At 39.1% G+C, this 15,912-nt stretch overlaps 1 protein-coding gene across 1 annotated transcript in view; it reads right to left on the reverse strand.

Moving 5' to 3' along the window:
- Nucleotides 1-15,912, reverse strand: part of CBX8 (chromobox 8) — a 156,995-nt gene that overhangs the window by 771 nt on the left and 140,312 nt on the right. The window contains exons 3-5 of the mRNA XM_089673066.1: nucleotides 12,396-12,461; nucleotides 12,054-12,120; nucleotides 1-189 (exon numbers count right to left, since the gene is read on the reverse strand). The exon at nucleotides 1-189 is cut by the window's left edge and continues 771 nt beyond it. Coding sequence (XP_089529192.1) covers nucleotides 1-189; nucleotides 12,054-12,120; nucleotides 12,396-12,461 — 322 coding nt within the window. The remainder of the gene's footprint in view (nucleotides 190-12,053; nucleotides 12,121-12,395; nucleotides 12,462-15,912) is intronic.

Genomic DNA, 15,912 nt, shown 5'->3' on the forward strand with positions numbered 1-15,912 from the left:
TTGGCCTAATCTCTCTTTGAAGATATCACTTGCCCCACTGCTCTCTTGCAAAGGATTTGGGGCACTCCTTAACCCTTCCCTTGACCTAGATGGGACTTGCTGGGAAGGACGACCTGGATAAGAAACTCTTACACCACGAGCAGAGTCCTTTCGGAATTCATATGTCTTTGCATTTGCTTTTGCTTGAGCCTGTAACGGAAGAAATTATATTATTTGGTGCAAATACCTAGCACATCACAAGCTATTTACTTTTTTTTTCTTTTAACCACTTGCCCTTGGAAGATTTACTCCCCTTAATGACCAAGCCATTTTTTGCTATTTGGCACTGTGCCATTTCAACTGGTAATTGCACAGTCATGCGACACTATACTCAAACAAAATGTATGTCCTTTTTTCACACAAACAGAGCTTCCTTTTAGTGGTATTTGATCACAACTGGGTTTTTTTATATTTTGTGATATAAATGAAAAATTACCAAAACGTTTGAAAAAAAATATTTTCTTTCTGATATAAAAACACTTTTACTTTGTTGTAAAAAATATCCAATAAATTCAAAGTTAGTCATAAATTTACGCCACAATTACACGAAAGCCGACCTTTGGCAGAAAAAAAACGATACCAGAATGATGCCTGTAGCTGCAGGAATAATCCCGGTATAACCACTCAAAGTCTACATGTCTTTTGTAAAAAAAAAAAAAAAAAAAAAAAAAATCCCAATAAATGTATATTCATTAGTTTGTGTGAAAGTTATAGCATCTACAAACTATGGTATATATATTGGAATTTACACAGCTTTTACTTTCTGACTGCCTATCACATTTCTTGAAGTGCTAAAAAGCCATGGCAGTGCAAACACCCCCCAAATTACCCCTTTTTGGAAAGTAGACACCCTAAGCTATTTGCTGAGAGACATATTGGGGTTTATTTACTAAACCTGGTTGACTCAGAATCTTGTCCACTTCTGCATAAAAACCAATCAGCTTCCAGGTTTTATTGCTGAAGCTTAACTGAACATGCTGAGGTTAGAAGCTGATTGGCTACCATGCACAGGTGCCCAAGATTCTGAGTCAACCAGGTTTAGTAAATAAACCCCATTGAGTCCATGGAAAATTCTTCACTGTCACTTAAATAATATATTGCTCACACATGACATGGGTATATGTAGAACTGCACCCCAAAATACATTTTGCTACTACATGGATACCACATGTGTAGCTTTTTGGTAGCCTAACCGCATACAGGAGCCCAAAATCTAATGACTCCTTTGGAAGCCTGAGGGTGCCAGGAGGTCTAGTGCTAGAATTACGGCCCCCGATCTGACATTTGCAAGGATATCTTACATGCATGCTGCAACTGCTGTTTACATATTGACAAGGGGCCAATGCTTGCGTACGAGCGCAGGGGTGCTTTAATTTTTTCTTTTATGATTTTATCTTTTTAAATTTATACACTGTTCCTTTAACTTATTTATTTTATATCACTTTTTTTGTTACCACAGGGAATGTAAATATTCCCTATGATAGCAATAGGTAGTGACAGGTATTCCTTTCTGAGAAATCTGGGGTCTATTAGACTGTAGATCTCTCCTCTGTCCTTAAAGCATCTGATGATACCAAGATTAGTGTTAGTGTGATTAGATGCTTTCCGGTTTTAAAAATGGCACAGTTTATATCCAGTGAAACCAAAATGATGAAATGCTCGGAACTTCCGGTTTCTTAGACCATTGAGCTGATTGGAGCTGTTCCAGTCTCTGATCAGCTTTATGGTCAGCAGGCTGAACCACCTGCTGCATTCCTGGGTTCTCCCGTGGGACGGGAGAGCCCGAGTAAGCCATGGAATGCGGCGGGAGTGGCATCCCCTCCTGCTGCTTGTAAAAGCAATCCATGGCTAATTAACCACTAGGATTGCTTTTACACGAAAGCCGACCTTTGGCAGAAAAAAACGATACCAGAATGATGCCTGTAGCTGCAGGAATAATCCCAGTATAACCACTCAAAGTCCCTAGACATACCAATACATCACTGGTCCTTGTTGGGCATATATGTAAAAGTTCTTTTTTTTTCATTCAACCTGTGGGCTGAACGAAAAAAAGAGAACCTAACAGATTCCTCCATTCACACTGATCAATGTGAATGAAGAAATCTCTGCCAGAAAAAATTAAGATAAAATAAATAAATATGTCGAAGCATGGGGGTGATCCACCCACTGACCACCCCCAGGCCCCCATGCTTGGGCATATTTTTTTTTTTGTAACTGTGGATGAAAAATCTCATCCAACAGCGCTCCACGCTGTTGTTTGCTTTGCAGGAACACCATTCAGCTGCAGCATCGATCTGTTTATTCTAACAGCAATGGGGTCTTGTTCTCAGAATATATATCAGTACATATATTCTGAGAGTAAGACCCCATTGCTGTTAGAATAAACAGATCGATGCTGCAGCAAAGCAAACAACAACGGTTAAGAATAAAACTCAGTAACAATAGAACATTAACTCAGTAAAATGGCAACTTTCTTCATTGAAATCTGTCAGAAAAAATGAAAGACATATATGCCGAAGTATAGGGACGATCCACCCACTGACCACTCCAGGCCACCATGCTTAAGCATGTGTTTTTTTTTTTTCAACTGCGGATGAAAAATCTCATCCAACAGCGCTGCACGCACCGACGTATATTGTGAGAGCAAGACTCCTTGCTGTCAGAACAAAATCGGTGCTGCAGCTGAATGGTATTCTTTAATTCACACAAATGCGGTGCACCTAACAATAATCACTCTAAAAAATCCTAAAATCTCCATAGACGCAAAAGTTCCACTTTCACCCCAGAAAGTTCAAAAGTCAATATAATAATCTTTCAACGTCTGTGATATCCTCAAACATTTTTTATATACGTGCTCTCAGATTTAATCCACCTTTATAAAGATATTCCTTTAATCCGTGAAATCCTCAAAAAAAGAAAACTCAATATAGTGCATTATCCCACACAAAATATACAAAAAGAATAATCACCCTGTGGTTACTGACGTGTCACCCCACTTAGTGTCCACATCTAAATGGCTGTGTTAAACACCCTTACCCTATCCAAACTTGTTTATAGCTCTCAATATCATATACTCCAAAACCGTGTTCCAATCCGTCTTTTCTTTCTTCAATATTTCCTCAAAAACAATAATAGTGCAATATCCTTTGGTAAAAAAAAGTGCTTCCCTAATATTCACAGTACACGTGTAAATGTGAGATACACTCCCGGTCACTTCACACACCATGCACCTTACCAGATAAAACACTTTAATAATCATGAAAAGCTCTCCTCATCCGACCATCCCTGCTCAGCTCACTCTCCATCTGGTAGCATAATAAGGGTCAAAACAGAATCTTTATGGTGTAGTATATCATATTCAAAGGGATATATTTTAATACAGTTATGCTTACAATAAAAACATATAGAAAAAAACTTTGTGATCCTTCTTTATAGTAAAAGAATTTGAATACTATGTAAAATCTTAATTTGTGAATCAATAACCTCAGTCAAGATGGCCGCTCTGCAACTTCCGGTTGTACGTCTACGTCCGACGTCACTTCCTTGACGCGTTTCGTCACTTCTGACTTCTTCACAAAGGGTGTGTACGTTGGATGAGCGGCCACTTAAATAGTCCTGCACCTCCCCTTGATGCAGAGCGATATCGCCATCTTGAAACAGGGCATTCTACCAATAATCTAATACATGAAACCACTACTTATATCTTACCTATCTAAACGGAACAATATATACAATTACTTATATCTATATTTACCTGGTCATTACCATTCTATTAATCCTAATATGCATACCTTAATATAAAACTGCAATCCCATTGTATATTATCATGTCCAGTGCCATCTAGTGGTGTGATCCTTAAATGCACTATTTAACTCTGTATAGAATAAAAACCAGACAGTAAATATTAAATTTAACTACTTATCCCCTTTGAGATCTTATTTATTAATTTAATAATCCATTCCTACAATCCAATTATATTTTATCAACCCCATATATTAAATCATTATTACCCACATATTTAATTATTATATTCTTGATTCTACCTACAGATCTATAATCTATTATATTAAAATTATACTATTAAAAATTATCAGAGCCTAGACACAAATATTTAAAACGTCCAATCAGTATATCTCTTATTTTAAACATCATACATTAGAATATCTTTACTCACACAAAAACTAAAAATCCCCCAATCATCAAAATCTATATAAGATACTATATTAAATACAAGATTAAATAACCAAAATAAAAACTATAAATATAAACTGGAGTTCACATTTTAAACCGGATCTTTTCAGTTATCTCCAGGCCATTTAAATATATGAGCATACGTTACTTCGTTATTTAAAAACTGAACAGAGGAACCATTAATAATTTTATCCCACTAGCATTAAAATATATAACAACTTATTAAAATATTTTATATAACTGAAATAAAACAATTAAGGTCCAAATCTACATTAAGACCCTTAGGTCTTAGAGTATCAAAATGTTTCATTTTTGAGATTTCTATAATTTTGTTACTTACTCTCCAGTGTGCCTCCACTCTGTCTATACCGCAGAACTGTAGTCCTGTTGGATCACATTTATGGGTATCTCTAAAATGTCTAAATAAATTATGGTCCTTCTTTCCCTTCTTTATATTCGAGACATGTTCTCTTAAACTTTTATAGAGTGGCCTAGTCGTTCTTCCTACATATTGTAATTTGCACGGACATTCCAACACGTATGTCACATATGGAGTAGTACATGTAATGAACTGGTCAAATTTAAATTCCTCCTTGATGCTCTGTGATATGAAACTGTCAGGGCAGGAGCGGTGGAATGGGCAGGCAGGCCTAATGGTAAGGTCACACAGCGACTGACGACAGCCGCTACTCACAGACCAGAGTCCCTCAGGGCGCGGAGTCTAAGCCCAGGCTGCCCTTCACCAGGGCCCCTGATGGTGGGGATGGACTTGATGCAGCCTGCGACCAGGTCGCGGCCCCCGAGTAACCCCAGCTGCGGTAACGACTGCTGCCAATGGCGTACAGCTGGTGGGAGCTAGATGGAAAACGTATAGCGTGGTCAGACAGGCCGGGTCAATAACAACGGAGCAAACGGTACAAGACAGTAGACAAGAATACTCAGGTCACGGGCCGGGTTCAGTAACGGGAGGTCACGTAATGGGATAAAGCAGAGAATAGTCTTGTCCAAGCCGAGTCGGTTACCAGGAGAGCAATGAGAACAGAACAAGAGCTTGCTGCAAAGGAACATACAGGACACGAATGCAAAGAGCAACTGCAGACAGCAGGCTTAAATGTGTTCAGCCACACCCTTCTGGAGGAAGAGCTGCAGAGGCCTGAAAGCATAAAGGCTCCCACCATGCTTTGCAGGAACTTAAGATGGATGCCAGCACATGGAGCAACACATCTCTGAGGAAAGGTAGGACCTTGACAGAAACTCCCTATTTTCTTAGTTTTTAATCCTGTCGTTTTACAAATGTACCATTTTTTGCACAGGAAAAACCCTTTTAAAGCAAACATTGTAATGAAATTTTTCCTTGGAGGGGTAATTATATTTTTGACCAACTTAGTTCGTAGATTCAGTGCCTTTCTATAAATAAACCATGGTATCTTAGGTAACAATGGGCCTAAAATGTTATCCCTTTTCAATATAGGCCAATATTTACATATAATTCCCTCCATCTCCTTATGCTGGCAACTGAAGTTGAAAATGAAGGCAAATTCCAGCTTATTCTTTTTCCAATTTTATTTCTTTATATTACCCATATATTCTTTAATGATTTCAAATCTTATTTTCTCCAATTTATCTGAGTCATATCCTTTTTGTATAAACCTTTGATCATTTCCGATTGATCAACATAGTCAGTCTCGTGTAATTCCTCCTTATCCGACTAAATTGCCCCTTTTGTATTCCCTGAATCCATTGTAGATGGTGACAACTGGCGGTAGGAATGTACCCATTCCTATCTGTCTCTTTAAAATATGTTTTTGTATACAATCTTTCATTATCCTTAAAAATGCATAAATCTTAAAAATTAACTGATTGATCACTAATGGTCTGGGAAAAACCCAATCCATGTGGATTGTTTTCTATGTGTTTTAAAAAAAAACTTGTAATGATTCCATATCCCCTTCCCAGATCACCATGATATCATCTATGAATCTTTTCCACATTTTAAATCCCTTCCATACACCTTCCCAAATATTTCCTCATGTTCCGATTTAGCCATAAAAATATTTGCTAGGCTAGGTGCAAATTTTGTGCCCATCGCCACGCCTTTTTTCTGAATGTAAAAATCTCCTGCATACCAAAAATAATTATTAAGCATGCCGAACTCCAGTAACTAAATGATGAGTTTTCTTTGCTTTCTATGGATCTGTGTATTCTTTTAGAGCCCAGTTCACTGCTCCAATACCCTCTTCATGTCTAATACTAGTATATAGAGCATTTACATCAATAATAACCAGTATAATGTTCCGTGTAACCTCCATATTCTCAATCAATTCAATGACATCCTGTCTGTCTCTCAAATAGGCAGGTATTCGCTTTACTATAAGCTGCAAAAAATCTATATACTCCCCAATCTGGGAGTGTATAGACCCTATCCCACTGACAATGGGTCTCCCTGGAGGTTGATCTAAACTCTTATGAATTTTTGGCAAGTAATAAAATACTGTGAAGAAGTCGAAGTGACAAAACGTGTCAAGGAAGTGACGTCGGTCGTAGACGTACAACTGAAAGTTGCGGAGCGGCCATCTTGACTGAGGTTTTTCATTCACAAATGAAGATTTTACAGAGGATTCAAATTCTTTTACTAGAAAGAAGGATCACAGTTTTTTTCTATATGTTTTTATTGTAAGCATAACTTTATTAAAATATATCCCTTTAAATATGATATACTACACCATAAAGATTCTGTTTTGACCTTTATTATGCTACCACATGGAGAGTGAGCTGAGACGGTCGGATGAGGAGAGCTTTTCATGCTTATTAAAGTGTTTTATCTGGTAAGGTGCATGGTGTGTGAGGTGGCGGAGAGTGTATCTCACATTTACACGTGTAGCATGAATATTAGGGAAGGACTTTTTTTTTTTCCAAAGGATATTGCACTATTATTGATTTTTTTGAGGAAATATTGAAGAAAGAAAGACGGATTGGAACACGGTTTTGGAGTATATGATATTGAGAGCTATAAACAAGTTTTGATAGGGTAAGGGTGTTTATTACAGCAATTTAGATGTGGACACTAAGTGGGGTGACACGTCAGTAACCACAGGGTCATTATATGTTTTTTGTATATTTGTGTGGGATAATGCACTATATTGAGTTTTCTTTTTTCGAGGATTTCACTGATTAAAGGAATATCTTCATGAAGGTGGATTAAATCTGAGAGTATGTATATAAATGTTTTTGAGGATATCACAGACGCTGAAAGATTATTATATTGAATGGTATTCCTGCAAAGCAAACAGTTGACAATAAAACAAAGCAATAGAACTCAAATAAAAAAACTAAAAAAAAGTTATTGTTTTATCATTTATTTTTAATTTTTTTTTTTACTTTATGGGGTTTTTTTTTTTAACTTTTAAAAACAGCCTCTGGTTTTTGGGTCTCTCAAAAAGCGATAGACAGTTTCCTATCTAACTTTTTTCGAGACCGTGTGAAAATGGTGAACATGTGCCCTAGACTGTGCTGTACCCTATCCTATACTAATACTTCACTAGTGTGCAGTAGCGACGGAAGCAGTCCTTGAGGAAGAGACCAGGTTGGTCAGGACAAGAGGGACAAAAAAAAGCAGTTGTCACGTCTTATTCCATGTCTGCTACAGACACAATATCTTCTTTGGGGTGACCTTTGGGTTGGGGTACCAGAGAGGACATCCGAAAAATGCCTCTCATGCAGTCGGCTCACTGCATCTGCATTTGAGAATTGGGCCACAGCACCTTCTGGATACAAAAGGGCCATGATGATCTCTCTTCCTGAAATTTTAGGAAGGATCCACTTCATCCAGTTGCTTTGTAACTTACAGAAGTGTTTTATAAAGCCAGTTGAAATAAATACACCTTTTTGTACTGGTGTCGAACTTTGCGGGAAACTAGGAACGGATTCATCATTTGGTCATTGAAGTCCACCCCTCCCATGTTAAGGTTATAGTCGTGGACACAGAAGGGTTTCTCAACGCTAGATGGTGTGGAAATTTGGATGGTTGTGTCTGCGCGAATGGAAGACAGGACGAAAATATCCGGTTTGTCCTTCCACTTCACTGCAAGCAATTCATCATTTCTCAAGCAGGCTTTCTCCCCTTTCTAAGTCGGGTGTTTACAAGCCGTGGGGTGAAACACCGGCGATTAGGTTGCACGGTGCCACATGAGTTAATTCCAAGATTGTGCAGATGTCCAAATAGTGGCACGCTTGGTACTCCCTGCGAAACAAAGACAACACCAAGTAGCATACTATCTTGCCACTGCTCCCCACGTAGTATGGGCAGTCGGGGGGGCTCTACTTCACTGTCGCTTCCCTCATAAACCCTAAAATTATATGTATAGCCTGTGGCGCTCTCACATAGCTTATACAATTTGACCCCATATCTGGCATGTTTGCTGGGGAGGTACTGTTTGAATGCAAGGTGGCCAATAGTGAACCAGGGACTCATTCATGCAGATGTTTTGCTGGGGTGTATACACATCTGCAAATTTCTCAGTGAGGTGGTTTATGAGGGGCCGAATTTTGTAGAGCCGGTCATGTTCAGGGCCACCCCAAGGACAACAGAATGTGTTATTACTGAAATGCATGAAGAGCATCATCATCTCATATCTACACCTAGCCATGGCAGCAGAGAACATGAACATATGATGACTTGGATCAAAAGATACCAGCGCAAACCCACATAATAAATTGCATCACCCAACCCTTTAAATTGGTAATTAATAAATATTCAAATTTAAAAAACTGTGACACAAAAACATTTTTGTGTTAATGAAATAGTGATAAAAAATTAATATATATAAATGATTTTAGAATTAATAAGTCCAGTGACAAAAAACCCCAAAATAACAGTCCCGTGACAAAATTAATTATATTGTAATTTCATTGGATTCTTCCGTGCCTTTGATACCTTCACCATCCACCAGTGCAAAACCAACACTAGTCATTAGTCAAACGCCTTTCAGGGATATTAAGGGCTCCTGGACCCCCTTTGCTTTGTATAAGACCTCCAAATAATGCCTCCTCTTGGATATAGATACCTCTTCTGGTTACTCCTCTTACCGAATCCCCCAGGGAAAATCAGGAAGAAGAAAAAACCATAGTGTGATACCGTAGTGATTTCCAATCAAAATAATTTCTCCAGACCACTCATCTTTTAGCAGGATATAACCCGCATTTTATTGGAACAAGACGATTTTTCTTTAAAAACGATCTATTTTTCATGTACAGAGGTCTGTCATCCTGCTGTATACCAGGCTGTGGGGTCTCTATACAAAAGTCGCTGTACATGAAAAATAGATCGTTTTAAAGAAAAATCGTCTTGTTCCAATAAAATGCGGGTTATATCCTGCTAAAAGATGAATGGTCTGGAGAAATTATTTTGATTGGAAATCACTACGGTATCAAACTATGGTTTTTTCTTCTTCCTGATTTTCCCTGGGGGATTCGGTAAGAGGAGTAACCAGAAGAGGTATCTATATCCGAGAGGAGGCATTATTTGGAGGTCTTATACAAAGCAAAGGGGGTCCAGGAGCCCTTAATATCCCTGAAAGGCGTTTGACTCACCATTATCTGGTGAGTGTGGTTAATGTTGGTTTTGCACTGGTGGATGGTGAAGGTATCAAAGGCACGGAAGAATCCAATGAAATTACAATATAATTAATTTTGTCACGGGACTGTTATTTTGGGTTTTTTTGTCACTGGACTTATTAATTCTAAAATCATTTATATATATTAATTTTTTATCACTATTTCATTAACACAAAAATGTTTTTGTGTCACAGTTTAAGTTTGAATATTTATTAATTACCAATTTAAAGGGTTGGGTGATGCAATTTATTATGTGGGTTTGCGCTGGTATCTATTGATATAAGTTTTTTTGGTTTTTGCACCTGTGTACAGCAGCATCTCACAGGGAATAGTGTGTGTAATAAGAGAGTCCTGGGCGCTGAGGTTTTTTCTTCTTTACAAATATGATGACTTGGGTCTGTGAACCAATACGACCGCAACTCATTCTTTTTTGTGATGCCCATGTTCAGGGTTAGGGCAAAATATTTTTAAATTCAGAAACCGTAGTCGGTTTCCATGCAAAATGGCCTGGCAAGAGCTGAATTTGGGTTTGCGGTGATATATTGTTGTGCGTATAAATTGCTTTGGCCCACAAATTATTCAAATCTTCTGTGAAAAACAGCTCCAAAAAATCAAGGGGAGTAGTTAAATCTGTTGTCTCCACCTGAATTCTGGGTTGTTCAATGAATGGAGGAAGTACATGTGTTGCAGAATCTGTGGGCTGCAAATCAGGATTTGCAAGCACGTCCGGAAGGACACTATGAGCTCTACAGGCCTCTGTGTGAATTCTTGGTGGCTGCGGGACACTACTTGTGCTAGCCACCGCACCAGCTTGTACTGCACTTATGGGACTCGCTACATCCCCGAGTGATACTGCAGTGCTAATATGAAAAAGACCAGGATGTACTAGGCCGCTGGTGCTCACCAGTTCACCAAAAAAGTAGTGCAGCACTAGTACTGGCACTCTGCTGCATATGCAACAAGTCATGCGTTTCTAGCACTCCAGCATCATGGGGTTGGGTACGCCTGACCTTAGCAGGGACCTCTACTCCAACGTCTGAGCTATCTGTCAGGGTGCCGCTGTTTTCTACAGGTTTGTATTCTAAGGGGAATTTTGCCAGTGAGGCTTCCCCTTCGCTCTCATCTGACTGGCTGTTAGGGACTGCTTGAACCATTCCAATAAAATTCACCTGCAAGTGCTAGCAGAGATCAGGCCTGATTCTGCTAACACTGCGGTTTTGTGTGCTATGTATCACAGGTGACCGTGATCAGAAATTACAGTGGGGGGGGGGGGGTTGGGGCAAGTGCTGGCAGCAAACAGGGCTGAAGTGACATACAGGTACGTCACTGGTCTTGCTGATGCTGCCTGTACACTGCGGGTGGGCGGAGCGAAAGTGGTTAAACAAACACTAAAATGTTGCCGTTTCAATGACCAAGTAGATAGGTATACAGTACAGTACGTAGGGTTTTCCTTCAGTATATGGTGTATTCGGCAATGCAACCATGGCACATGCCAGAACTATAGTGTAGCAATGTTAAGATTACTTTTTCATTGCTTTCACAATGCACTTAGGTCTTGTTCACATGGGCCTTATCAATACATACACCCGTGCAAGGGTCATCTTTACCTGCACATCTGCACATGATGCACAGGTGTATTGTGCATACATGTGCGGGCAGTCCCATTCTTGTCAATTGGGATGCAGTGGATGCATGGACACAGCCACTAGTCCCAATTTGACATCCGTGCAGAAGCAGATGCTTGTCTCCAAACACACTGCCTGTATTCGGGGACACAAACTCACACCTGCACAGATGTGAACTTAGTGAAGTGAACGAATAGGGGGACAGTCAAGATGGAAGGGTTGAGAGAGTAGTAAATTGTAACAAGATGCAAGTAGGTCTATTTCTCCTTTTTCTATAATCAGCAGTAGGTGGGTCCTTCATGTTGCAGTGAAGAGCACCATATTAATGACATGGCACTATTTCCTGCAACATTCTCCTAGTAGCCAAGTGCTGCTTGGAGATGAGTGAGCCCCCAGGAGGTTGGTCTTTGATGCCCTAGACTCACTGAAAGTGGGTTGAAATTCTACGTACATATTATACAGCTTTTGTACTTAAAATTCTATGAATATTAAACTGATCCTTTAGTTCACTGCCCTTGATAGAAATGAATGGTTTATTATACAGTAAAAATCCCTTAATATGTGCAGATGATTGATTTGTCCCACCTTTAGAAGAAACGTTTTCGGCTTTGGACCCCTTTTTTTCGGTCCATACATCTCCCTTTCTCTCTCCCTAGAATAAAAGATAAATAGTGTAAAAGTTAAGAGCTCTCTAAACTATATGGGCATTCTTGAATTACAGCTTTACAACAAGCGGGAGTGAATGTGCAAACATCATACGGATTTAAAAAATAAAGTTACTGTGATACACTGCACATTATAAAGGCACCCTATGACCTGTAGGAGTCACTTCCATTTGCTGCAGAGCCTGCCATTAGTCACCTGTTTTCTATAGCACAAGTTAAAACTTTCAGTGTACCTTATCTAACTTTTAGGAGAGCTACAAACCTGTCCTCAAATGCGGACACCAATCTTGCATCCAAAATGTTCTCCTCTGGTTCCCAAGTGCTGTACCTAAAAAGAAACAGAACTGTAATTGTGTAGCGATATGGTAAATTGTGGCTATGGAATATCAAGTATGTGTACAAGAATGCATCCTGAAAGCCAGTATCACTTTAAACAAAAGCTCTGCATAAGACTTTGGGCACTTTATGCAAACATAATGACCCTTGTGCATGCATACATCACAACTAGTAAGACATGGCACAGATAGGAGTTGATGCACTAGAACTGGAGAGTGCAAAATCTGTTGCAGCTCTGCATGGAAATTAGGGCCGCAGCTAACGATTATTTTCATAATCGATTAATCTAAAGAATTAATCAGATAAAAACCTCAAAATAAAATGTGGTGTATAATTTAGTGAACATGTAAATAAAAAAAAAGAAATGTATTCTTAAATCGATATACAGTGGTAAATATAAATAACAAGCTATATGGTTGGGGAACAATACATAAAATCCATAACAGCCAGAAGTGATATATATACAGCCAGAAGATATATATACTTTTAGAGGTTGAATCTGGTACATATCAGATTCAAAAGACCAAAATTTTTATTCAAAGAAAAAAAAAAAATTAAAAAGCCCTAAAACACTATTTTTCAGTTTTTCAGACAACATTGTAATATAATATTACGCACGGCAGACTCCCTTGTCATAGGTAGGTAGCTTGATAAGCTATCTGTGCCTGCTATCACTTATGGTGCCCATACATGAACAGATTTTTGCCTCAAAAATTTTCATTTGAAGAACGTTTGCTCAATTTTTCTAAACATTAGTGGGGTCAGATTGAAGTTTTTTTTCGACCACAGTGACGGGAACATTTGAAGGAGCAGAATACAAAACTTTTCTTGATAAAAAAAATTGTTGGACAGTGTATTTGGCTTTTGTTCAGACATTACATTCATTTTAAAATTGAATGTTAAAAGTAAGTGACATTTTTGAACTTCATTCATCAAATGTACAAATAGTTTTCATAGAAATATTCTCATCAAAAAATTGATACATGTATGGCCAGCATAAAACATAGAAGCAGCAGATGTGGTATTAAAAAAAAAAAGAAAAAAAGAAAAAAAAAAAAAAAGCCCTTTTTAGTACAAAAGCAACAGAATCACTACTATAAGGGGTAAATTTATATTGTGAAACATTAAAAGTAATTTATATATATATATATATATATATATATATATATATATATATATTGTATCATATATGTATAATAAATATACCCTCAGGTAGGATATACGGGGTATTTAACTGGGAGTCAGACATGCAGCTATATGAAGGGTGGAGGGGGGATATAAATCTTTTATATCAAAGTAGTACTAAAGGCTGAGACTTTCATTGATATAATCATTGTAAATAGAATGCCCAATATTGGTAAACTTTTACTATAAATTGAATTGTAATGCCGTATATTGCTTCCAGTCTACCAGCCTCCAGATTCTCTGGGTTCATATGGTGATCTTTCCTGCAGGTTGTATTTTTTTTTTTTTTTTTTTAATATCAACCTTGTCATACTTACCTGCTCTCCGCAGTGGTTTGCATAGAGCAGCCCTGATGCTTCTCTTCTGGGGTCCCTCACCTGGTGTGTCTGACTCCTCCTGCCTCCGTAGTGCTGCTATAGCAAGGTAAAAAAAAAAAACATCTGCCCTTAGTCCCCAGTCACACTGGGTGTGACTTGGCATGCGTTTTGCATTCCATGTGACTTGCAAATCGCATGGGAAGTTGCACCCCATTGTCTGCAATTAAAGCGGTCATAATGGTGCGGATCCGACTTGGTAGGAGCTGTACCGATTTCTAAAGAAGAGCATGCACTACTTTTGGTGCGTTTTGTATAGACATCGGTCTATGATGAATTTGGAATCCAAGATTTGCTTGACTTCATACTGATCCGAAGTACTAACTATTGGGGAAGGACGATGAGGACAGGAAAACCTGTTGATGATGTACAGTCTCAGAAGAGACACATGGAAAACATTAGGGATTCTCAGATGTGAAGGGAGGCGAAGTTTGAAAGCAACAGGATTGACCTGGCGGAGAATGGTAAAAGGGACCAATGAAACGAGGAGCAAATTTCGTAGACGGATAATCTTGGTAGAGAGCCAAACTTTGTCACCAGGGAGAAATTTGGGACTCACACGGCGATGGCAATCTGCAGCTACTTTGTACTTGGAAGATGCCAGACAAATTCTTGAAAACCTCTGCTCAGATGGAATTGAATGAAGGTTGTGTCTCTGCAGCCGTGGGCACCGCAGAAGAGATGGGAAAAGGAAATGGCACAGAAGTATTACGATCATACACAATGAAAAAGGGAGACTCACCAGTACTGGCACTGGCCCAGGGTAGAAGGTCTACCCAATCATTCTGATGGGCTGAAATGAAGGCACGGATATATCATTCAACATTCTGGTTGACCCTTCCAGTTTGGCCATTAGACTGCGGATGAAAGGCTGAGGAGAAGTCCAACTTGATTCCGAAGGATGTGGCCAGAGCCCTCCAGAGGTGAGCTGTAAATTGAACACCTCTATCAGAGACAATGTGTGAGGGCATACCATGAAGACGGAAGATTTCCTTAATGAAGTTGGAAGCCAACGTAACGGCAAAAGGTAGTCCTGGAAGTGGAGTTAGGTGACATTTTATAAAACCTGTCCACAACCACCCAGATAATGGTGGAACCTGCTGAAGGGGGTAGTTCAGAAATAAAGTCCATGGAAATGCAACGCCAAGGTTCATCTGGAACAGGTAGAGGTAAAAAGACCTGTTGGGACAGACATGGAGGACTTCGACTGCACACAAATGGAGCAAGCCTGAACATACAGTTGTGTCCAAAATTATTCAACCCCCACTGAAATTGAGTGTTTTGGCCAGTTTGACATTGCTTTTGATCATTCAGTCATCTTGCTTACATTTACATTAAAGAGGCACTTGTAGGTCAGACAAATATAACATAACAGTTATAATGAAATAACCACAAATGTCTTTTCTGTGCTCACAGCATTATCAGTTTTATTCAACCCCCAAGTGACATTCAATCTTAGTACTTAGTACAGCATCCTTTTACAGTTATAACAGCTTTTAAACGTGAAGCATAGCTTGACACAAGTGTCTTGCAGCGATCTACGGGTATCTTCGCCCATTCTTCATGGGCAAAGGCCTCCAGTTCAGTCACATTCTTAGGCTTGCGCACTGCAACTGCTTTCTTTAAGTCCCACCAGAGGTTCTCAATCGGATTTAAGTCTGGTGACTGCGATGGCCACTCCAAAATGTTCCAGCCTTTCCTCTGCAACCATGCTCTAGTGGACTTGGAGGTATGCTTGGGATCATTGTCCTGTTGAAAGGTCCAACGTCTCCCAAGCCTCAGGTGTGTGACGGACTGCATCACGTTTCCATCCAATATCTCCTGGTACTGAAGAGAATTCATGGTACCTTGCACACGCTGAAGCTTCCCTGTACCTGCAGAAGC

The sequence above is a fragment of the Staurois parvus genome, unplaced genomic scaffold, assembly GCF_062004578.1.
Source record: "Staurois parvus isolate SC_StPar_1 unplaced genomic scaffold, SC_StPar_1.0 ptg000134l, whole genome shotgun sequence".
NCBI classification, from domain to species: Eukaryota; Metazoa; Chordata; class Amphibia; order Anura; family Ranidae; genus Staurois; species Staurois parvus.